The 23,565-nt window shown below is 37.9% G+C and overlaps 1 protein-coding gene across 2 annotated transcripts in view; it reads left to right on the top strand.

Annotated features, from left to right (window-relative positions):
* The window catches only part of DYNC1LI1 (dynein cytoplasmic 1 light intermediate chain 1), a 49,288-nt gene extending 36,919 nt beyond the window's left edge, over nt 1-12,369 (top strand). For both annotated transcript variants that reach the window (XM_021071542.2, XM_084987621.1), the window contains 7 exons: nt 1,949-2,084; nt 2,797-2,908; nt 5,991-6,050; nt 6,171-6,215; nt 6,922-7,042; nt 9,191-9,346; nt 11,420-12,369. In XM_021071542.2, the coding sequence (XP_020927201.2) occupies nt 1,949-2,084; nt 2,797-2,908; nt 5,991-6,050; nt 6,171-6,215; nt 6,922-7,042; nt 9,191-9,346; nt 11,420-11,532 (743 nt within the window). In that variant the 3' untranslated portion in view covers nt 11,533-12,369. The remainder of the gene's footprint in view (nt 1-1,948; nt 2,085-2,796; nt 2,909-5,990; nt 6,051-6,170; nt 6,216-6,921; nt 7,043-9,190; nt 9,347-11,419) is intronic.
* Nucleotides 12,370-23,565: the final 11,196 nt, after the last annotated feature.

The following is a 23,565-nucleotide window of genomic DNA, read 5'->3' as shown; positions in this document are numbered from 1 at the left end:
TTTTTCATTGCCATTAGTGGACATTTAATTCAAGGACCTCCTTGAATAATGAATAAGATCGCTTGACACGGGGAGTTTCCCTTTTCCCTTTTTCCTTCAATACTTTCTTCTCCATGTCCCTTTCTTTTCTCATGTCACATTATGGTTGAGTTGGGTTGAATTAAAGGGCATTTGTCTACAAAAGAAAACAAAAAGTGGGAGTAATTGAAGTAGATGTTATAGCCTTTTTGGTTATGTTTGCAGATTAGAAAATTTGAGAAGTCTCTTGAAAAATTTATTTAATGCTACTTGAAAATGTACATATAGAGATGTAACCAGGAAGGAGACTGTCCACTAAAATAATTACAGACCTTTATTACAGCTAGTTGATTTTAAAAGAATACAAAATGAGAAATCACTTCAAGATAGTGAGGTATGTGTATGTGTCAGTAAATGAGGGCAATGATTCAAAATCATCTTCATTTTTAAATTTAAAAAAATTTTAATATTGCAATGCAGAATTTTCCAGTGTGTAAATCTTCCAAATTGAATTAAATTGGTTCTCATTTTGAGAAAGATCATTAATGAAAAGTTCACACAATTAAGCTTTTACTTAAGATTATGATGATTGTTTCTACCAAATCAAGTATTATGACAAGTAATATTTAGCAGTACCACTTCAAGGTTCATAGACATTGGTTCACATCCTAGAAAATAGGAGTATCCCAGTTCAGAATTTAGGCCATTCTCAGCATTTCCTCTTGGCCTGAGTCACCATCTTTTTTGGGACCTGAAGACTTGTGCTACAGTGTGGTCCTAAGCAGAGGTCAGAATTTCTGATAGCTGCTCTGATCAGATCATCTGTCAGTAGTCACATTTGCCCCCTTTTCTACAGGCCTCTTTTTATCTTTTGATCTGCCATGTCATTTGGATAAAAGGTCAAAGTTAGTATCTGCTTTAATTACTCCATCTTCCTTTGATTGTGTTCTGTCAGGTTGTGGTCGTGAAATCTATATGTGTCTTGGATTGTTGCTGAAGGCTTCCTAATTAATGGTACTTAAATGGTTCACCTTCTCTGTCTAGTGCATATCCTGAGCTTTCTCCTCAAAGTCCTGATTCCTTAGACTAGTAAAAACTATGAGAGATGCTACTGCAAACCATTTTTGTTGAAAAAGCAAATGAAACAGTTGTTGATACATAATTATCCCTTCGAGTTCCTGTTGTGGCTCAGTGGTTAACAACCTGACTAGCTTCCATGAGGACGCGGGTTCGATCCCTGGCCTCACTCAGTGGGTTAAGGATCCGGCGTTGCCGTGAGCTGTGTGTAGGTTGCAGATGTGGCTCGGATCCTGTGTGGCTAGGCCAGCGACTGTAGCTCCGATTCAACCCCTAGCCTGGGAACCTCCACATGCCACGGGTACGGGCCTAAAAAGACACACACACACACACACACAAATCCCTCTTTCATGAAGTTTAGGAAGGTTAAAAACAAAAACAAATTTCTCTTCATATGCTTTCAATACAGAAGCAGTAGTGGTGGCATCAGTTACTAAGTTTACCTTCACTTTTTTTTTTTTTTTTTTTGGTCTTTTTGCCTTTGCTAGGGCCGCTTCCATGGCATATGGAGGTTCCCAGGCTAGGGGTCTAATCGGAGCTGTAGCCGATGGCTTATGCCACAGCCACAGCAACAGCAACTCAGGATCTGAGCCGAGTTTGCAACCTACACCACAGCTCACGGCAACGCCGGATCGTTAACCCACTGAGCAAGGCCAGGGATCAAACCCGCAACCTCATGGTTCCTAGTCGGATTCGTTAACCACAGGAACTCCTGGAATTTTTGATTACCATGTAATTATACATTTAGAAGTTATTTTTGAAACTAATACACATAAATGTTAAGCTGAGAACAGTATCTAATGGTATCTGTTCATAGAGTTTATCCAAAAATTTCTTTAACAATATTATTCAGATGGTGCAGCACTTATTTACACTTCAGTGAAAGAAAACAAAAATATAGATTTAGTATATAAATACATCGTTCAGAAACTGTATGGATTTCCCTATAAGATTCCTGCTGTTGTCGTGGAAAAAGATGCAGTATTTATGTAAGTATATTCTTCAACATACTGTTTTATCATGTATTGCTACAATTTGATGGTGCATTATCATTTTTGGTTTTGGGGTGAGACTAGTAGATTTCCTTGATGAGCAGATGAGAATCTGTTTCTAGATTGTTTAATTTATAACGTGCCTTGACTTATTATACTTGCCTTTTAGATTTATTGCAGGCCTGGGCCCTTTTTGAAAGGCTTGCTACTGTAGCTAAAATATCTATTGAGTACATGTATCAGTGTATCTACTTACTCTTTAATTGGTTATGATACATAAAGAACCCAGTGTGTATCAAGACATGCTTTGAAAAGTTAACTGAATAAATTGGGAGGTAAAAATAATTACCACCTTCTCCCTAAAAAAACTGTAATGGCAGTTTTTAAATCTGGGAGATTGAGTAGTTCCATGTCACAGTTGGTTACGGATCTGGCCTATCTGTGACCTAGGTTGCAGATGCAGCTCAGATTCTATCCCTGGCCTGGGAACTTCCAAATGCTGTGGATGTGGCTGAAAAAAACAAAATCAAGAAGATGGATAATAATTTTAAGTAGATATGAGTAAACTTGAGTATTATAATAAAATTTAAATTTTTCATAATTGGTCAAATTTAACTTCATAAAAATATTCCTCTTAATATTATCATGGGTTGAATGAAAGAATGACTATATACATGCGTGAGAATTTATCATATGCATTTCTTTCTAGCCCAGCAGGATGGGATAATGATAAGAAAATAGGAATATTACATGAAAATTTTCAAACATTAAAAGCAGAAGATAATTTTGAAGACATCATAACTAAACCACCTGTCCGAAAGGTAATAGTTTTAGTAATATATGGTCTCAATATTTAGGCTTTTAAACTGAAGAGGAAGTCCATAATTTGAAGATTGTAAGTAGAAAGGTAAGGGAGTCTTTTTCTCTCAAGCTGTGAACTTTCCAACCTAAATAGAGCTCAGCCAAAAGCCTAGAGCGCCTTGGTAGAATAATTGTATTAGATTCTGTCTGTCTAGACGGGTCTTGTATCTTTTCTAAGGTTGTGACATGCATACCAGCCACATCTGTCGAGGCACTCCCAGGTTCCTAGATTTAATTTTAGTCTTCACTGTTATGTATCATTCTTAAGATTATTAAATCTGATTCCAGAAGATATTCCTCTTTCATATGTCTTGATTTCAGTAACCGTATGTGCTGTTTTATGGTTAGATAGTAAAGATATTTCTGAAAAGTTGTGTAAAAATGAATGTTTGTGCATAGTCCTTTTCACTGACTTTCAGTTTGAACATATTTCAGGAAAAAATAATTTTTATATAACCTATAAGACTTAATTAAAAATCCAAATGTTTACATTGAGCATTTAGAAATAAAAAATGTCAAATGAAAAATCAGTTGGTTTGATACTTGGTTTGGATGTCTATCAAAAGAAGTGCACACATTAAATTTTTTTTTTCCGGAGTTCCCGTCGTGGCGCAGTGGTTAACGAATCCGACTAGGAACCATGAGGTTGCGGGTTCGGTCCCTGCCCTTGCTCAGTGGGTTAACGATCCGGTGTTGCCGTGAGCTGTGGTGTAGGTTGCAGACACGGCTCGGATCCCGCGTTGCTGTGGCTCTGGCGTAGGCTGGCAGCTACAGCTCCGATTCGACCCCTAGCCTGGGAACCTCCATATGCCTCGGGAGCGGCCCAAGAAATGGCAAAAAAAAAAAAAAAAAATTTTCCCTTTTCTCTCTTTTACCAATAGAATCGTGCTTTAAGTTGTCTTTTATTCATTCCATAACTGTTTATTGAGCCACTTCTATAGGCACTAGGTGCTAAGTAAGAGGGCGATGCTATAGGGAATCAATACATGTATCATCTCTCAAGTAAGAATAAGTGCCATGGAAATAAAGTGGAGTGCCGGAAGAGTGAGAGAAAAAGGTGGGCAGGGCTGCAGTTTAAGGAATGTGAGGGACTGTCTCTGATGAGAGAGAAGAATGTTGAAGGCAGAGGGAACAGAAAGTGCACATGCCCTGAGGAATGTGCAAGGGACCAGAGAGGCTGGAATGGCCCCCAGAAGGGCCAGAGCAGTAGGAGAAAAAAGCAGAGTTAACGTCTGTGGGGCTTTGTCACGAGGCTACAGTCAGGACTTTGGATTTCATTCTAAGTGGTATGGTAAGTGATAGGAGGTGGAGTTGAGCACAGGAGTGATGTAATCTGGCTTACCCTTTTCTTCTCTTTCTTTTTTTTTTTTTAGGCTTTTGTTTTTTCTGTTATAATTGATTTACATTGTTCTGTCAATTTCTGCTGTATAGCAAAGTGACCCAGTCATACATATGTGTATATACATACATTCTTTTTCTCACATTATCTTCCATCGTGTTCCATCACAGGTGACTAGATATAGTTCCCTGTGCTGTACAGCAGGATCTCATTGCTTATCCAGTCCAAATACAATAGTTTGCATACTAACCCCACTAGCTACCCCTCAGCAACCGCAAGTCTGTTCCCCAAGTCCATGAGTTTGTTTCTTTTCTGTAGAAAGGCTCATTTGTGCCATATATTAGATTCCAGATATAAGTGATATCATACGGTATTTGTTTTTCTCTTTCTGACTTACTTCACTCAGTATGAGAGTCTCTCCTTCCATCCATGTTGTTGCAAATGACATTATTTTGTTCTTTTTATGGCTGAGAGGTATTCATTGTGTATATATACCACATCTTCTTAATCCATTCATCTGTCAGTGGATGTTTAGGTTGTTTCCATGTCTTGGCTATTGTGAATAGTGCTGCAATGAACATAGAGGTGCATGTATCTTTTTCAGTGAAAGTTTTGTCCAGATACACGACCAAGAGTGGGATTGACAAATCATATGGTAGTTCTATATTTAGTTTTCTGAGGTACCTCCATACTGTTTTCCATAGGTGGTTGTACCAGTTTATGTTCCCACCAACAGTGTAGGAGAATTCCTTTTTCTCCACACCCTCTCCAGCATTTGTTATCTGTTGACCTGACTTACCCTTTTCAAAGGGTCACTCTGCCTACTGGGTGGAAGGTAGACTGTGGTGTGCATTGTACAGAAATAGGAGAAGCAAGAGACATTTTCAACTACCTTTCACCATATTATTCAGCAGATAGAAGAGCTGTTATATTTTTATTGCAGGGAAATGAGGGGCAAGTTGCTTTTCACTCAACTGCTATATTATTGGCCCTATTGAAATACCTAACTGTTGAGCAGACTTCATAAGCAAGACTATAGGCCTGTGTCTCTCAGGTTCTAATACAGTAGTTTCTGGTCACTATGGCTTTTGAATATAAATTAAGTAAAACTAAATAAGATAAAAAATTCAGCCCCTCAGTGATGTTAGCCACATTTCAGTTGTTCAGTAGCCACAGGCTAACATACTAGATGACACAGATACAGACATTTATATATTGTTGCAGGTGGTTACTAGACTACTCTGCTGTAGGGCTATGGGTAGGGTAGCTCATCTGTGTGAATATGGTATAGGTAATTTTAAAATGTATTCTAGGAGTTCCCGTCGTGGCGCAGTGGTTAACGAATCCGACTAGGAACCATGGGGTTGCGGGTTCGGTCCCTGCCCTTGCTCAGTGGGTTAACGATCCGGCGTTGCCGTGAGCTGTGGTGTAGGTTGCAGACGCGGCTCGGATCCTGCGTTGCTGTGGCTCTGGCGTAGGCCGGTGGCTACAGCTCCGATTCAACCCCTAGCCTGGGAACCTCCATATGCCGCGGGAGCAGCCCAAGAAATAGCAACAACAACAACAACAAAAAAAGACAAAACAACAACAACAACAAAAATAAATAAATAAATAAATAAAATGTATTCTAATCTAGAGAGTGAGTTATTAATGACTTTAGCATAATATATTAGAGTTGCTCATTTATGCATCGTTCATTTCAGTTTGTGCACGAGAAGGAGATTGTGGCAGAAGATGACCAGGTGTTTCTTATGAAGCTACAGGTATGAAGTTATATCAAAAGCAGACTTAGTACAGTTAAACTGTTCTCGTGTATATTTTCTTTAAAAATAAAGCAATATATGTCTGAACGTCTAACCTAGAATTTTTTGTGTGTTTTTCAGTCCCTTTTAGCAAAGCAACCACCAACTGCAGCTGGAAGGCCTGTGGTCAGTATTACAGATTTTGACAAAATTATTCAAATACAGTGCATATTATTTTAGTTTTCTTTTTTTTTTCTTAATTATATCTGTTTCATATGGGTGTGCTTTGCTATAAACTTCATTCCCCTTTAGAATATCTAAATCATAAAGATCTATTTTGCAACACTAGTTGCAGAGCTGAACCATTTGTACGAGTTATTCTATAAATCCTCACAACAGCCCTATGAGGCAGTTACTGTTATTATCCCCATTTTTTAGGTGGGGAGATGACAGCTTTGTAGGACATCATGGCTTGCCTGAGATTATACAGCATGGAGGTTCCCAGGGTAAGGATCAAATTGGAGCTGTAGCCACTGGTCTACACCACAGCCACAGCAACGTGGGATCAGAGCCACATCTGCAACCTACACCACAGCTCACAGCAACACCAGATCCTTAACCCACTGAGCAAGACCAGGGATCAGACCTGCATCCTCATGGCTAATAGATTCATTTCCACTGAGCCATGATGGAAACTCCAAAAAATAGTATTTTAAAATGTGATGGGCCTTTGGTATTCTAATAATGAGGATATGATTGCTTTTATCAATACATAGCTTGCAGTGTAAAGGGACCAGGAGAAGAAATGGGGGAAAGCTGAAAAATAGTTTCTTTATATTATGAAGTTGAAATTTACAGGTTTTATAATTATGGCTTTCCTGTTTTTACATAGGACGCCTCACCAAGAGTCCCAGGAGGCTCCCCTCGGACACCAAACAGATCTGTGTCATCCAATGTTGCCAGCGTGTCACCCATCCCTGCTGGGTCAAAAAAAATTGATCCAAACATGAAAGGTACATTCTTTCTTAAAACAACACCATACATTAGCAATAGAAATCTACCTAGAGTCGTTCCATCTTTTGCTGTAGCCATTATCTTTTTTTAAACTGATGCATGTATATTTTATTTTTTTGTATTTTTAGAAATTTTTATTAAAATATAGTTGATTTACGACGTTGTACCAGTTTCTGCTGTATAGCACAGTGACTCAGTTATACATATATACATTCGTTTTTATATTCTTTTCAATCATGGTCTGTCTCAGGAGATTGAATATAGTTCTTTGTGTTCTACAGTAGGACCTTATTGTTTACCCATTCTAAATGTAATAGTTTGCGTCTACTAACCCCAAATTCATTCTATCCCTCTCCTTCCCTGCTCCCCTTTGGCAACCACAAGCATGTTCTCTATGTCTGCGAGTCCGTTTCTGTCCTGTAGCTGGGTTCACTTATCAGTGGACATTTAGGGTGCTTCCGTGTTGTGGCTGTTGTGAACAGTGCTGCTGTGAACATAGGAGTGCTGCATGTATCTTTTTGAATTATAGTTTTGTCTGGATATATGCCCAGGAGTGGAATTGCTGGATCATATGGTAGTTCTATATTTAGTTTTCTGAGCTACCTCCATACTGTTTTCCATAGTGGTTGTACCAGCTTACATTCCTACCAACAGTGTAGGAGGGTTCCCTTTTCTCCACACCCTCTCCAGCATTTGCTATTTTTAGACTTATTAATGATAGCCATTTTTACTGGTGTGAGGTGGTACCTCATTTAATTTGATTTGCATTTCTCTAATAATTAGTGATGTTGAGCATTTTTTCTTGTGCCTGTTGGCAATCCATCTGTCTTCTTTGGAGAAATGTCTATTTAGGTCTTTTTTTTTTGTTGCTGCCATAGCTATTTTCATTTTTATGCAGTAGTTTCTAATCTTTGTGTCTGTAGATAGAATCTCATACACCATTTTATAGCATAGTCTCTTTTTATGGCTGCACCAGTGCACATGGAAGTTCCCAGGCCAGGGATTGAATTGGAGCTGCACCTGAGGCCTACATCACAGCCATGGCAACACCAGATCCGAGCCACATTTGTGATTTCCACTGCAGCTTGTAGTAATGCCAGATCCTTAACCCACAGAGCGAGGCCAGGGATCAGTCTGCATCCTCACAGAGACAACGTCGGGTTCTTAGTCTGCTGAGCCACAATGGGAATTCCCCGGTATAGTATTAATATATCACCTGTATATCACCTTTATGAAAGCTTTGTGTTATATTTAATCATTCCCCTGTGGTAGGTCATTGAAGAAAGTCATGTTTTTCCTATCATAGGTTATCTGCAGTTAGCATAAAGAAAAAAACTATATGCATGGTAGTTACTTCTCTGGGGATAATTGCCCAGAGAAGAGTAGGTGAGAGTTTGTACCTAATGCTTTTTTTTCCTTTTTATGCTTTTTGATGATGTTTCTTGAATGATCATTCAAGTTACATGTCATCAACATTGAATGTTGGAATTTGCTCACAACCCAGTCAGCTTTCTTTAATAACTAATAAAAGCTTTTACCCTTAGTCTTTCCTTTCTCTTTGTACTTTTCTTCTGTGAATTGTTTATTGTTATACTTCGTCCAATCATTTCTTAGAACTTCTACTGGTTTTCTTATAGGACTGGATGACTTTTTGTAATACTTAAAGCAAATATTTCTCCGCAGTTATATTTTCGAAGAACTCCTTTCAAAAGGGAGATATTTTGGCATCTAACATCTGTTTGAAAATACTACTGGCCCTTTAAAAACAACATTTTAATTTTTTAATAATTATCTTACCTCTTTTGTGTGTGTGTGTGTGGCTGTGCCTGTGGCATGCGGATGTTCTTGTTATTGAACCCACACCACAGCAATAACCAGAGCCACAGCGGTGACAGCACCAGTCAGATCCTTAACCCACTAGGCCACCAGGGAATTCCTAATTATCTTTAACTCTTAAACACTTACTCACATTTTGTTTTATATATGAGTAGATTAGAGAAGTTACCCAGCCTCAAAAGATTAAACTAAACTGGGATTTGGAACATTTTCTGTGTGTGATTCATTTTTTGTGTATGATTACTATAATAATAATTTATAGAAAAGTTGAATGCTTTGAGTACACATTTTTTAATCTCATTTTTTTATAGCTGGAGCTACAAGTGAAGGCGTCCTGGCAAATTTCTTCAATAGTTTGCTAAGTAAGAAGACTGGTTCCCCAGGAGGCCCTGCTGTTGGTGGTGGTAGCCCTGGAGGCGGGGCCGGAGGCGGAAGCAGTGGTTTGCCCCCATCTGCCAAAAAGTCAGGTATAGTTATTTGGAGCTTTAAAACAAACAAACAAACAACAACAACAAAAGCTTTATTGAGATATAAGTTACATACCATGAAGTTCACCCATTTAAAATGTGTAGTTCAAAGTTTTAGTATATTTACAGTTATGCAGACTATTATCATCTTTGTAAAAAGAAACCTCCAACCTATTAGCAATTACCCTTCCCTCCACCACTGTCCTACTAGGTAACAGACAGTCTGCTTTCTGTCTCTTTGGATTTGCCGGTGGAGATTTCATAGCAATGGACTCACATAGTATATGCCTTCTTTAAAATAATGTTTTTTGAGGTTTTTTCACATTGTAGCATATGTATCGATATTTCATTTCTTCTTATTGCTGAAAAAATTCCACTGCATGGATATGCCACATTTTATTTATCTGTTCATCAGTTGATGTATGTATGTTTTCGTTTTTCTTGAGTATATACTTGGGAGTGGAATCCCTGGTTCATGTGGTAACTGTTTTAAATTTTTAAAGAACTGCCAAAATGTTTCCAAAATGCTTTATTATACCATTTTGTATTCTCCCACCAGCAAGGTTTGAGGACCTCAGCTTCTCCACCTCTTTTCCAACATTTGTTATTGTTCATCTCTGTGTTTTTTTGGTTTCTTTTTTTTTGCTCAACCAAATCCAAAATGTCTCATTATTAAAGTATTTGTATATGCATGTTTTAAAAATCGAAGTATAATTGACTTAAAATATTAGTTTCCAGTGCATAACATAAAAATTCAATATTTTTATACATTACAAAATGATCACCGCTTGACCATCATTTTGATTAGAATCATCCTAGTGTCTGTGAAGTTGTATTTCATTGTGGTTTTGATTTGCATTTCCCTGATACTAAACCATGTTGAGAATCTTTTCATGTGTTTTATTAACCATTTGAATATCTTCTTTGGTGAAATGTCTATTCAAACCCTTTGCCCCCACAACCCCTTTTTTTTTTAAAACGACCACACCTGCAACATATGAAAGTTCCCAGGCTAGGGATCAAATCATAGCTGCAAATGCAGGTCTATGCCACAGCAACACAGGATCCAAGCCACATCTGTTGCAGCTTGTGGCAACCTGGAATCCTTAACCCACTGAGTGAGGCCATAGTCCCAACCTGCATCCACATACAAACTGTGTTGGGTTCTTAACCTGCTGAGCCACAGTGGGAACTCCCCTTTGCCCTTTTAAATTGGGTTATTTATCACAGTTTCTGCTGTGGTGCAGTAGGTTAAGAATCTGACTGCAGCAGCTCAGGTTTGGTCCCAGGCCCAGTGCAGTGGGTTATAAAGGATCCAACGTTGCTATAGCTGAGGCATAAGTCGCAACTGCGGCTTGGATTCAATTCCTGGCTTTGGAATTTCCATATGCCACATTGTCTCATCATTTTCTTGATAGTGTCCTATGAAGCACAAAGGTTTTGAATTTTGATGAAATTGCTTTTGTTGTTAGTATAACTGCTCTTTAAACAGACTTTAACCCAGTCTCCTTTTTCCCTTTTTTTTTTTTTCTTTTTCTTTTTGTCTGTGCCTGTGGCATGTGGAAATTCCTGGGGCAAGGATCAGACTTGGGCTGCAGCAGTGACAATGCTGGATCCTTAACCTGCTGCACTGCCAAGGAACTCCCCATTCTCCTTTTTAAATCCCACCTTTTGCCACCATTTTCACAAATTCAAGTATAAACTGAATTACTTCTTGATTCTCTCACTCTCAGTATGAAAGATTACTTTTCTCAGGATTGCTAATTTATTTACCACTCACTTATCTTCTTTCCAGATTCCAAAATTTTGTTGCTATTTTTTTTTTTTTACTGTTCTTATTTATTGTCTTACTCCTTTTTAAAAACTGTCTTTATGAGATTAAATGGTAAGTGCTAGTTTTACTTCTATTTGGCAGCAGAGCCCACAATTTAAAATAAGGAAATTTGTTTTTTATATAACTTTTTATTTTAGATAAAGTTGATGAAACTGTTGGCAGTTTTTAAATGAAGAGACATTGATGTAAAAGATACTTTGATTTATGTTCAAATCTTAGTTTCTTTTCCTTTATTGTAGGCCAGAAGCCTGTCCTGTCAGATGTTCACGCAGAACTAGACAGAATTGCACGAAAACCTGTTACAGTTTCTTCTACAACATCTACATCTCCTACAGAAGGAGAAGCTTCTTGAAGATACCAAATAAAGCCATTTATTCAGTTTTTGGGGATAATGTAAACTTGCCTCTGCCTTCTCCTTCAAAAGTGGAATTAGGGAGCTGGAGTGCTTTTTCAGATGGACTAAATTTATGTCTTTTTTGTGTGTGTGGTTGCCCATTTTTATAAAAGGGAGCTATACAGAAAAAAGTTATTCTACACTATGTAGAATTTCTATTTGCATCGCCACTTTGCATAAGGAAGTAATTTTGGATTTTGAAAAACTCAGATTTATAGATCTGAAATACAGCCATGTGAGCATATTCTAAAGGCTACTTAAAACATATAGGAGGGTTTGGGAAGGGCAGAAAATAATGTGCTTTGGGCATTTGACTGACTTGAAAGTCCAGGCTTATTTTAGTTAAGATTTAAAAATCATTTTAAAGAATTATGTTGTTAGCTTTTCTGGAAAAGAGAAAATGATCAGTTGTCAGGTTTCCACACCAACATGGAATATGCGAGAAAACTATCAGATAGCATTTGTCACACTAGTCACTGTCTCAATCCATGATCCTGTAAGTTGTCATCACAATATGATTTAGAAATACTGGTTAAGATTTGTTTCTTTAACTGAGAAGAAAAGAAAGCACACTGCTGAAATGTATAAAAGAAAAATGCAGAGGTTAAGATGTAAAGAGGTAACAGTCTTTGGATTTGTCTATATATATATATATATACATATATATATATACACACACACATACACACACAGACATATATATATATGGCTCTGCCTTAATATACCCCTATTTTGTTTGTGACTTTCAACTGTAATCAGTTAATAAAGTATTTATTCTCTGCATTCAGGTTCAAATAACTTGTTGCATTCTCTTAAATTTGTATTTATCATATAATGAATACAATTTTTTAGTATTTTAAAGTATTTGACTTAATAGGATTATTAAGTGTTCTGGTCTTTCTTCTTTCTAAGAGACAATTGAGTACATGAGGTTCACTACCCTGGAAGTCTCCTTAAATTGGGAATTTACGTTGATCAGTACATCTTCCCCTTCAGGTTGTCTTAAACTACAGAATCTGTGTTTGGCATTCCTAGTACGAAAAATAAGAGCCTTTTATCATCTCGTGGGCGGAAGCTATTTTAAAAGTTTGGCAAATGCACTGAGACATGGTTACTCTCTTATGGGTGAGATTGCCTTTTAGTAGTTCCAGCTTTTCAATACTCAGTTTTCAGTGCTTGTTTTGGAACCTTCACAAGAAGAGCTTGGTTTTCTTACTGAAGTTCAGCTAAAGAACACATGCACATTTGACCTAGTGAGTAATTTCAGATAATTGGGGAAATGGTTACTACCCTTTAAACTGATCTTTGTTATAACTTAAAAATATTCCAAAGATTTTTTCAACAAAATGTTTAAGGACAATACCTCTACTATCTAACATAATTCTTTCGTTAGAATTTTACTTAATCGCTTTAGTTTTATAGTAGTATTTGGCTCCTACTGGTTGAATGTAAATACTGAAAGTATATGAGAGGATTATAATTTGTTTCAATGTGGGAAAAACTTGGGATGTTCATGGGTATGGAAAAATTAATTTGCAAAAACATTTTGTTTGATAAAATATGAGATGAAAAACACCATTGATAAAACCTTCAATCCAGAAAGGGTTCTGCAGTCCTAGTGTTGATTTTTCTAAACTGTTAGTACTTGATGAAGTAAGTGAACTAATGAAGAAATTTGCAGATTGTACATGATGGCCTACTTTGATATGTCTGCTGTGTTTGGGTGTCTGGACCAACACATGTTTCTTTCTGTGCAGCATTGGAGGTACACTAAAAAAATCCTCAGAATTGCATTGTTACCTGAAATAATTGTAATCATTCACTTTATATGGGATTCAATTTTAACTAATCGAAAGTCTTTTGTTTACTGCATTTAAACTTTAAGCCTATTTTTATCCCAGTTTTGGCAAGGAAATTTGTTTTTAAATTCCTTGATTTTTTTTCAGCACTTTTTATTGATGTCTGCAATATAGAAAAGTATACAAGTTATATAGGTGTATGGTTCAAAACATCACAAAGTGACCACATGTATGGAGCATAGGATCAAGAAAGACAATGTTCCAGGCACCCCCAAATGCTTCCCCTGTCAGTAGTCCCACTCACCAAGTAGCTACTGTTCTTTCTTCCAAAGCTATAGATAAGTTTTACTTATTTTTTTAAGCTTTATATAAGTGGAATCATAGAGTTTACATTCTTTTGTGCCAGGCTTCTTTCAGTATTCTGTGGTTTATTCATTTTGTTGCATATAGCAATAGTTATCTGTTCTCATTGCACTGTAGTACTTTATTATGCAAATATATTAAAATTTTTCCAATATGCTGTTGATGGGTGTATATTAGTTACCTATTGCTACTGTAATAAATTATCAGAATTTGTAGCTTAATATAAAAATTCATTATCATACCATTCTGGAGGTCAGAAGCCCAGAATCAGCCATACTAATAAGTTAAATAAGTTTCAGCAAGGTTGATTTTTCTTGTAGGCTCCAGGGAGCATCTGGTTCCCTCTTTTCCAGCTGCCTGAATTCCTTGGTTCCTGGCTCCCTCTCCATCTTCACAGCTAACAGCATCATATCTTCTGCTCTCTGCTTCCATCATACTGCCTCCCTTGTATTGGGATCCATGTGATTAAACTGGGCCCATATGAGTAATCTAGTGTAAGCTCCCTCAACACTTCACTCTGTTTGATTGCATGATTTCTGAGGAGAAATTGGATATTCTTACCTATACTTCTCCATAGGTGTTTTTCCCCTTTGGTTCTTTTAAGGTTTTTTTTTTTTTTTTAATCTTTGATTTTATGCAATTTTTTTTTTTTTTTTTTTTTTTTTTTGTCTTTTTGCTATTTCTTCGGCTGCTCCCGCAGCATATGGAGGTTCCCAGGCTAGGGGTCGAATTGGAGCTGTAGCCACTGGCCTACGCCAGAGCCACAGCAACGCAGGATCCGAGCTGCGTCTGCGACCTACACCACAGCTCACAGCAACGCCGGATCCTTAACCCACTGAGCAAGGGCAGGGACCGAACCCGCAACCTCATGGTTCCTAGTCGGATTCGTTAACCACTGCGCCACAACGGGAACTCCGATTTTATGCAATTTTTTTTTTTTTTTTTTTTTTTTGTCTTTTTGCTATTTCTTTGGGCCGCTCCCGCGGCATATGGAGGTTCCCAGGCTATGGATCAAATCAGAGCTGTAGCCACTGGCCTATACCACAGCCACAGCAATGCAAGATCCGAGCCATGTCTGTGACCTATACCACAGCTCATGGCAATGCTGGATCCTTAACCCACTGAGCGAGGCCAGGGATTGAACCTGCGTCCTCATGGATACTAGTCAGATTCGTTTCCACTGAGCCATGACGGGAACTCTGATGCTATGCAGTTTGAATGTGATATGCCTAGGTGTAGGTTTTGGTGGGGTTTATCTTTCTTAGTGTTTTTCAAACTTCTTAGATCTGTGGTTTGGTGTCTGACATTAACTTGGCATTTTCAGTCATTATTGCTTCAAATATTTTTTCTGTCATTTTCCCTCTTCTAGTATTGTATATGTTAACATTGTTTGTAGTTGTCCCACAGTTTTTGAATATTCTGTTCCTTTTTTTCTGCAGTCTTTTTTCTCTTCGCTTTTTGTAGTTTGGGGAGTTTCTGTTGACATGTCCTCCAACTCAGAGGTTATTTCCTCAACCATGTGTAGTCATGAGCCCATGGAAAGCATTCATCATTTCTGTTTCAGGTTTTATTTTTTATATCTGTGCCTTTAAAAAAATTCTTTCTTAGAATTTATATCTCTTTGCTTATATGACCTACCTGTTTTGGTGTGTTGTCTTTTTCTCTTAAAGGCATTAGCTTTTTATATTAATGGTTGTTTTAAATTTGTAGTCTGATAATTCCAACATCTCTGCCATGTCCGAATCTCATTCTGATGCTCACTCTGTCTCTTCGAACTGTTTGCTTTTCATTTGTGCCTAGTAGTAGCTTTGTGTTGATAGCTGAATATGATGTCCTGGGTAATAGAAACTCCAATGAACAGATCTTTAGTGCTGTGGTGGGGGGATAGCATTCTGTAGTCCTGTGATTAGGTCTCAGTGAACCCGTGTGCATGGGCTGTGAACTTCACAAGTGCTTCTCAGTCTTCCTCAGCTCTCTGCCCCATACAGGGGACAGGATGGCTCAAGGGAGCTAGAGTTGGAAATTTCCCTTCTACCAGGTTGTTTAGGCTCTGATAAACCCCAAAAGTTGAGGTGCTGATAAAATAGTTCCTTCTGAGGGCAGGCCTTGTTAAGAACAGAATACTCTGGGTTATTTCAAAATGGTTACTTTCTCTGTTCCCCTGCCAGAAGCACCAGGGGATTCTCCTCTGAATTTCCCTTTGCTACCCTGGAAGAGCTTCTTAAGGTAAAACAAAGCTTTGGGGATCCCCTATGACTAGGGGATTTTACTCAGTGACTTGTCCACACTGAGCCTCCAGCAATTTGTCAGTTACAATTCAGGCTTTCCTACCAGGGTCCTGTCTCCCTGAGACGTTTCTGCTTCAGTAAGTTGTGATTCTCTTTTCACCTGTCTCTGCAGTTTGGGAGACTGCAGATTTCCCTCAGTTCTCTGACAGACCTAAGAGGTGATTTTTCAGTTAATTCGGCTTTTTTCTTGTTAGGATGGACAAGTGACTTCCAAACTCCTTATTTGGTAGACCAAAAAACCCAGAATCATAAATTCCACCCTCACAATCCTAATCATACCTAGAGAGTCCCTTTGCCAAGTAAGGTAACATTCACCAGTTCCAGGGATTAGGATATAGACATCTTTGGGTGGGTAGTATTCAACCTACCCTAAGATGTTTGGATGGTTTTCAGTTTTCCAATTGATCCTATGAATTGTTATGAACAGTCTTGAATGCATCTTTTGGGAAACATGTTCACTTTTTTGTTGGTTATATATGTAGATGTGGATTGCTGGATCTATAGGCTATATATATATTAAGCATTAGCAAATATTAAATGTTTGGCCAGTTTTTCCAGCTATAGAGGTACCACTCCTGGGATAAAATTTTTCAAATGATGTATCTGATAAGAATCTAATATTCAGAATATGTAAAAACTCTTAAAACTCAATAGGAAGACAACCCAATATTAAAAGACAGTATTTGAATAGATATTTCCTCAAGGAAGATATACAAGTGGGAACCACATGAAAAGAAGTTTGATATCATTAGTAATTGGGGAAATGCAAGTCAAAGCCACAATGAGATAACCACAGCCAAAATAAGTTAAGTGTTGGTAAAGATGTGAAGAAATTCCCATTGCTGGTGGGAATGTAAAATGATGGAACCACTTTGGAAAACTGGTGGTTCCTCAAAAGGCTAAACATTTAGTTACTATGACCTAGCAATTCCACTCCCAGGATATTTACCTAACTGAGGTAAGAACATATGTCTTCCCAGAAACGTGTGTGCAAATGTTCATAGAGCGTAATTTATTATTATAGGTAAAAGATGGAAACAACCCAAGCACCCATCAACAGACAAAAATGGATAAACACAATGTGACATATCCAAACAATGGAACTTTTTTAACCATAAAAGGAAAGAAGTATTGATACATGCTACTACATGGATGAACCTTGGAAACCTTAAGTGAAAGAAGCCAATCATGAAAAGTCACAATGTATGATTCCATTTATATGAAATGTCCAGAATAGGCAAATCCTTTGAAGCAGAAAATAAATTAGTGGTTGCAAAAGAAGAGGGCAATAGGAGTGACTGCTAATAGGTATAGTGTTTCTTCCTTTCCTTTCCTCCTTTTGACTGCACCCACGGCCTCTGGGCCAGGGATTATACTCAAGCCACAGCAGTGACAACGCAAGATCCTTAACTGGCTACATCACAAGGGAACTCCAGTATAGGGATTCTTTTGCCTGTGATGAAAGTGTTCTGAAATTTTATAGTGATGGTGGTTGCACAGTCTCGTGAATGCACTAAAAACTTGGGGAGTTCTCTGATGGCTTAATGGTTAAGGATTTGGCAGTGTCAACTGCTGTGGCTCAGGTTGCTGTGGTGCTGTTTTGATCTCTGGCCTGGGAACTTGTATGAGCCACGGGCATAGCCTTTACTTCAAAAGGGTGAATTATGGTATATGAAATATATATCAGTTTTTTTAATTTACATTACAACCAGCAGTATATAAGAGTTCCAGTTGCTCTGTATCTTTTTGTACACTTGGCTATTGTCTGTCTTTAGTTTTAGACCTTCTGGCAGGTTTTTTATTTTTACAGTAGGATCTTATTTTGGTTTTAATTGTTTTTTCTTGATAACTTTCAGTTAAGTATATTTCATGTTTATTGGCCATTTGGCTATCTTCTTTTGTAAAGTACCTATTTAAGAATCTTAAGAGTCTTGTCTTCCCCCACCCCCCTCAGAAAAATAGGGAAATAATTGCTTCTTTCTTACTAACATATTCTTTGCATATTCAGGATACTAGTTCTTGTCAGAAATGTAAATATCTTCTCCCATTCTGTGGTTTGGTCTTTTTACTCTTTCATACTACCTTTTGATGAATAGAAATTATTGATTCTAATGTTCCATTTGCCTACTTTTCATTATAGTTACTGATTTTTTTTTTTTACCTGTTTTGAAGAAATCTTTGCCCTCTAGGTCATGAAGATAGTTTATGATGTTATATTTCTAGAAGCTTTATTGTTTTGCTTTTCTGTAGTTCTTCTGGGATTGATTTTTTTTGCATGGTATGAAGCAGGGTATAACTTTTTTTTTTAATGTGGTATTCACTTACTCTGATATCATTATTGGAGGGGTATCATCTTTCTGAACTGCAGTGTCACATTGGTCATAATTCAACTGTCCATTTATACGTATCTCTGTTTCTGGGCTTTCTATTCTTTTCCATTTGCCAGTTTGTCTATCCTGTACCAGTATATTATAGTCTCAATTTCTGTAGTTTAAAAAAAGCCTTTATCCAGTACCCTCTGCCGCCTCTATTTTTTCTTAAGATTGCTTTTGCTATCTGCCCCCACCCTCAGCTTTTTTTCTCTTCAGCTGGCCCCAGGCATGTGGAGTTTCTAGGGCAGTAGTCCAATCCCAGCCGCATATGCTATCTACACTGCAGCTGCAGCAACACAAGATCCTTAACCCAATGCCCGCAGCCAGGGATGGAAGCTGGGTCCCAGCACTCCAGAGTTGCCACCAATCGCATGGCACCACAGCAGAAACTCCACGTTTGCTATTTTTGACCCTTTACATTTCCAAATAAACTTTTTCAGGGCTACAGGTACAGCATATGGAGGTTCCCAGGCTAGGGGTCAAATCAGAGTTATAGCAACACCGGATCCTTGAGGGTTTGATCCATGAGTGAGGCCAGGGATCAGACCCGCGTCCTCATGGATATTAGTTGGATTTGTTTCCACTGTGCCACAACAGGAACACCTCAAATAAACTTTAGAATCAGCTGGTCAATTGCCACACCAAAAAAGTGGTATTTTGATTGAGATTGCATTGAATTTATAGATCAATTTGAGGATAATTGTCATCTTTACAGTATCTTCCAAACTATGCACAGAAATATCCCTACATTTTATGTAGGTCTTCAGTCTCTCCTAGCAGTATTTGTATCGTCTTGTACCTTCTTTTGGTAGATTTTTTTTTTTTTCTCAGCTCATTTTTTTGGGAATGCTATTGTAAATGGCACCCTTTAAAATTTTGCATTCTTTGTTTATGGTATGTAAATACTTTTCATATTGATCTTATCCAAAAAGCTTACTCAAATCCATTTGTTAATATAGTAATCCTTCTGTAGTTTATTTTGAATTTTTCTACAATTATGTCATCTGTAAATGAGTATTATTTCGTCCTTTCTAATATTTTGCTCTGTGACACCTATACTCCAGTATACAACTCTGTAGAATTGATGACAGGAAGCATCTTTATCTTGTTCCCCATCTCAGAGTGAAAGCTTTAAATACTTCACTATTGAGTATATTTGCTAGATACTCTTAACAGAAAGAAAGTTCTCTTTCCTGCTTACTTGTATAACAGATTTTATTATGAATGGGTGTTGAATTTTATAAAAAGATTTTTTCTAGAGATAATTTTTTCCTGTTAGTAATACCAGTTATGTTAATTTTTAGAAATATTAAACCAACTTTATACCCCTGAAATAAATTGAACTTGATCTTCATGTATTAGTTTTATTATAGTGCTGGCTTTGGTTTGTCAGTATTTTGATAGGGAGTTCTCATTGTGGTTTAGCAGGTCAAGAACCCAACTAGTAGTCTTGAGGATTCAGGTTCAATCCCTGGCCTCAGTGGGTTAAGAATCCAGCATTGCCGGAGTTCCCGTCGTGGTGCAGTGGTTAACAGATCCGACTAGGAACCATGAGGTTGCGGGTTCGGTCCCTGCACTTGCTCAGTGGGTTAGTGATCCGGCGTTGCCATGAGCTGTGGTGTAGGTTGCAGACGCGGCTCGGATCCCGCATTGCTGTGGCTCTGGCGTAGGCCTGTGGCTACAGCTCTGATTCGACCCCTAGCCTGGGAACCTCCATATGCTGCAGGAGCGGCCCAAAGAAATAGCAAAAAGACAAAAAAAAAAGAATGCAGCATTGCCACAAGTTGGAGTGTAGGTCACATATGTAGCTCAGATCAGCCATTGCTATGGCTGTGGTGTAGGATGGCAGCTGCAGCTCCAGTTCAACCCCTAGGCTGCGAACTTCCATATGCCACAGATGCAGTCCTAAAAAGAACAAATTGGCAAATTGGTTAAAAAAAAAAAAGTTAGGATTTTGCATTATACTGGGAAGAATTAGTTTGTAATTTTCATATTTTTATTAGTATTTGATATCAAGATGATGTTGACATCCTAAATCAGGTTGGGAAGTATTCCCTCTTTATATTCTTTGTAAAGAGTTTGTGGTAGACTGATGTAACACTTGTCAGTTTTGTTTCTTTAAAACTATCAGATATCAATTTAGAAGACTTGTAGAAATTAACAACAGCCCAAATGCTTTTACCCATTACGATTTCCTTATGTGGGGTTTCTTTTTCTTGTTTTTTGTTTGTTCGTTTTGTTTTTCTTTTTATGGCCATACCTGTGGCATATGGAAGGTCCTGGGCCAGGGGTTGATTTGGAGCCACAGCTGTGACCTATACCACAGTTTGCAGCAACACTGGATCCTTAACCCACTGAGCAAGGCCAGGGATCAAGCCCAAATCCTCACAGAGACAACACTGGGTCCTTAATCCCCTGAGCCACAATAGGAACTCCAGGTTTGGTTTTGTTTTGTTTAATATGGGCTTTCTTTTCATTGAAAGTAACTTGATTTTTAAACTGGCAAAATGCCAGAATATAGGAATTCCTCCTTCACATAACACATTATTAATGTCCTTATCAAATAGTTGCTCCCCATGGTGAAATGGAATTTGATGATGTCAGGGAATTTTCAGTGTATGTATCAGATATATTCTGTAATCATGATCACTTCAGAGAATTAGAAAAATGTAATCCATACATATAATAAAAAAGGCATGAAGTGAGAGGTATATGAAATTCAATGATAATTTAGAAGATATTTCTCAGACAATGAGAAAATATATGAAGATAATCATACTTTGAGAAATAATCGGAGTTCCCGTCGTGGCGCAGGGTTTAACGAATCTGACTAGGAACCATGAGGTTGCGGGTTCGGTCCCTGCGCTTGCTCAGTGGGTTAACGATCCGGCGTTGCCGTAAGCTGTGGTGTAGGTTGCAAACTCGGCTCGGATCCCGCGTTGCTGTGGCTCTAGCGTAGGCCGGAGGCTACAGCTCCGATTTGACCCCTAGCCTGGGAACCTCCATATGCTGCAGGAGCAGTCCAAGAAATAGCAAAAAAAGACAAAAAAAAAAAAAAAAAAGAAATAATCTTCCAATCTCTCAATATATGACTCTAGAGAGGGAGAATAATACACATACATACACACTTCATCTTTTTTTTTTTTTTTGTCTTTTTAGTGCCATACCCATGGCATATGGAGGTTCCCAGGCTGGGGGTCAAATGGATCTGTAGCTTCTGACCTACACCACAGCCACAGCAATGCCACATCTGAGCCATGTCTGTGATCTGCACCGCAGCTCATGGCAATGCTGGATCCTTAATCCACTGAGCAAGGCCAGGGATCGAACCCACATCCTTATGGATACTAGTTGGGTTCATTACTGTTGAGTCACAGTGGGAACTCCCTGGTGACAATTCTGTTTTATCTTGGGATAAATTCTCTTTCTAAAATTCAGATGTAGCAGTTCTCAAAATTTTTGGTCACAATACTCCTTTACATTTGTACTTAAGAACCCCAAAGAATTGTTAATATGGGTCATTTATATTTGCTATGATAAATAAAAGCTGAAATTTTTGAAAATATTTTATAAATAGCAATAGAAAATCCATTACATGTTATAACTTTGTAGAGAACAACTTTACAAAACTAAAAAATGAATGTAGATAATAAAATTAGAAATGAAAAAGAAGTAACAATGGACATCACAGAAATACAAAGGGTCATAAGAGACTATTACATGCAACTATACGCCAATAAAATGGAAAACCTAGACGAAATGGACAAATTCTTAGAAAAGTACAATCTTCCAAGACTAAACCAAGATGAAATAGAAAAGATGAATGGACCAATTAACAAGTACTGAAATTGAAACTGTGATTAAAAAACTTCCAACAAACAGGAGTTCCTGTTGTGGCACAGTGGATACAAATCCAACTAGGAACCATGAAGTTGCAGATTTGATCCCTGGCTTCACTCATTGGGTTAAGGATCTGGAGTTGCCATAAGCTGTGGTGTAGGTCGCAGGCACAGCTCAGATCTGGCTTTGCTGTGGCTGTGGCATAAGCTGGCAGCTGCAGCTCCAATTTGACTCCTAGCCTGGGAACCTCCATATGCCACAGGTGGGGCCCTCAAAAGACAAAAGAGAAAAAAATAAAAAATAAATTATAAAAAAAAACTTCCAACAAACAAAAGTCCAGGACTAGATGGCTACACAGGTGAATTCTATCAAACATTTAGAGAAGAGCTAACACCTATCCTTATGAAACTGTTCCAAAAAATTGCAGAAGGGACACTCCCAAACTCATTCTATGAGGCCACCAACACCTCATACCAAAACCAGACAAAGATATCACAAAAAAAGGAAATTACAGGCCAATTTCACTGATGAATATAGATGCAAAAATCCTCAACAAAATACTAGCAAACTGAATCCAACAATACATTAAAAGAATTGTACATCATGATCAAGTGGGGTTTATCCCAGGGATGCAAGGATTCTTCAATATCTGCAAATAAATCAGTGCGATACACCACATTAACAAACTGAAGAATAAAAACCATATGATCCTCTCAATAGACGCAGAAAAGGCCTTTGACAAAGCCCAACACCCATTTCTGATAAAAATCCCCTGGAAAGTGGGCATAGAGGGAACTTACCTCAACATAATAAAGGCCATGTATGACAAACCCACAGCAAACATCATTCTCAATGGTGAAATGCTGAAAGAATTCCCACTGAGATCAGAAGCAAGACAAGGATGTCCCCTCTCACCACTACTCTTCAACATAGTTTTGGAAGTCCTATCCAGGGCAATCAGAGAAGAAAAAGAAATAAAAGGAATCAAGATTAGAAAGGAAGAAGTAAAACTATCACTATTTGCAGATGACATGATACTATACCTAGAGAATCCTAAAAACTCTACCAGAAAACTGTTAGAGCTCATCAGTGAATTTGGCAAAGTCGCAGGATGCAAAATTAATACACAGAAATTGATGGCATTTCTATATACTAACAATGAAAGATCAGAAAGAGAAATTAGGGAAGCAATCATATTTAGCATTGCATAAGAAAGAATAAAATACTTAGGAACAAACCTACCTAAAGAGACAAAAGACCTGTACTCTGAAAACTATAAGACACTGACGAAAGAAATCAAAGATGACACCAACAGATGGAAAGACATAC

Source organism: Sus scrofa, chromosome 13, assembly GCF_054392235.1.
Source record: "Sus scrofa isolate SSC_HxYL_T2T_F1_AM1 chromosome 13, Sscrofa_HxYL_maternal_Yorkshire_Landrace_v2.0, whole genome shotgun sequence".
Taxonomy (NCBI): Eukaryota; Metazoa; Chordata; class Mammalia; order Artiodactyla; family Suidae; genus Sus; species Sus scrofa.
This window is presented reverse-complemented; position numbering and strand designations above follow the sequence as displayed.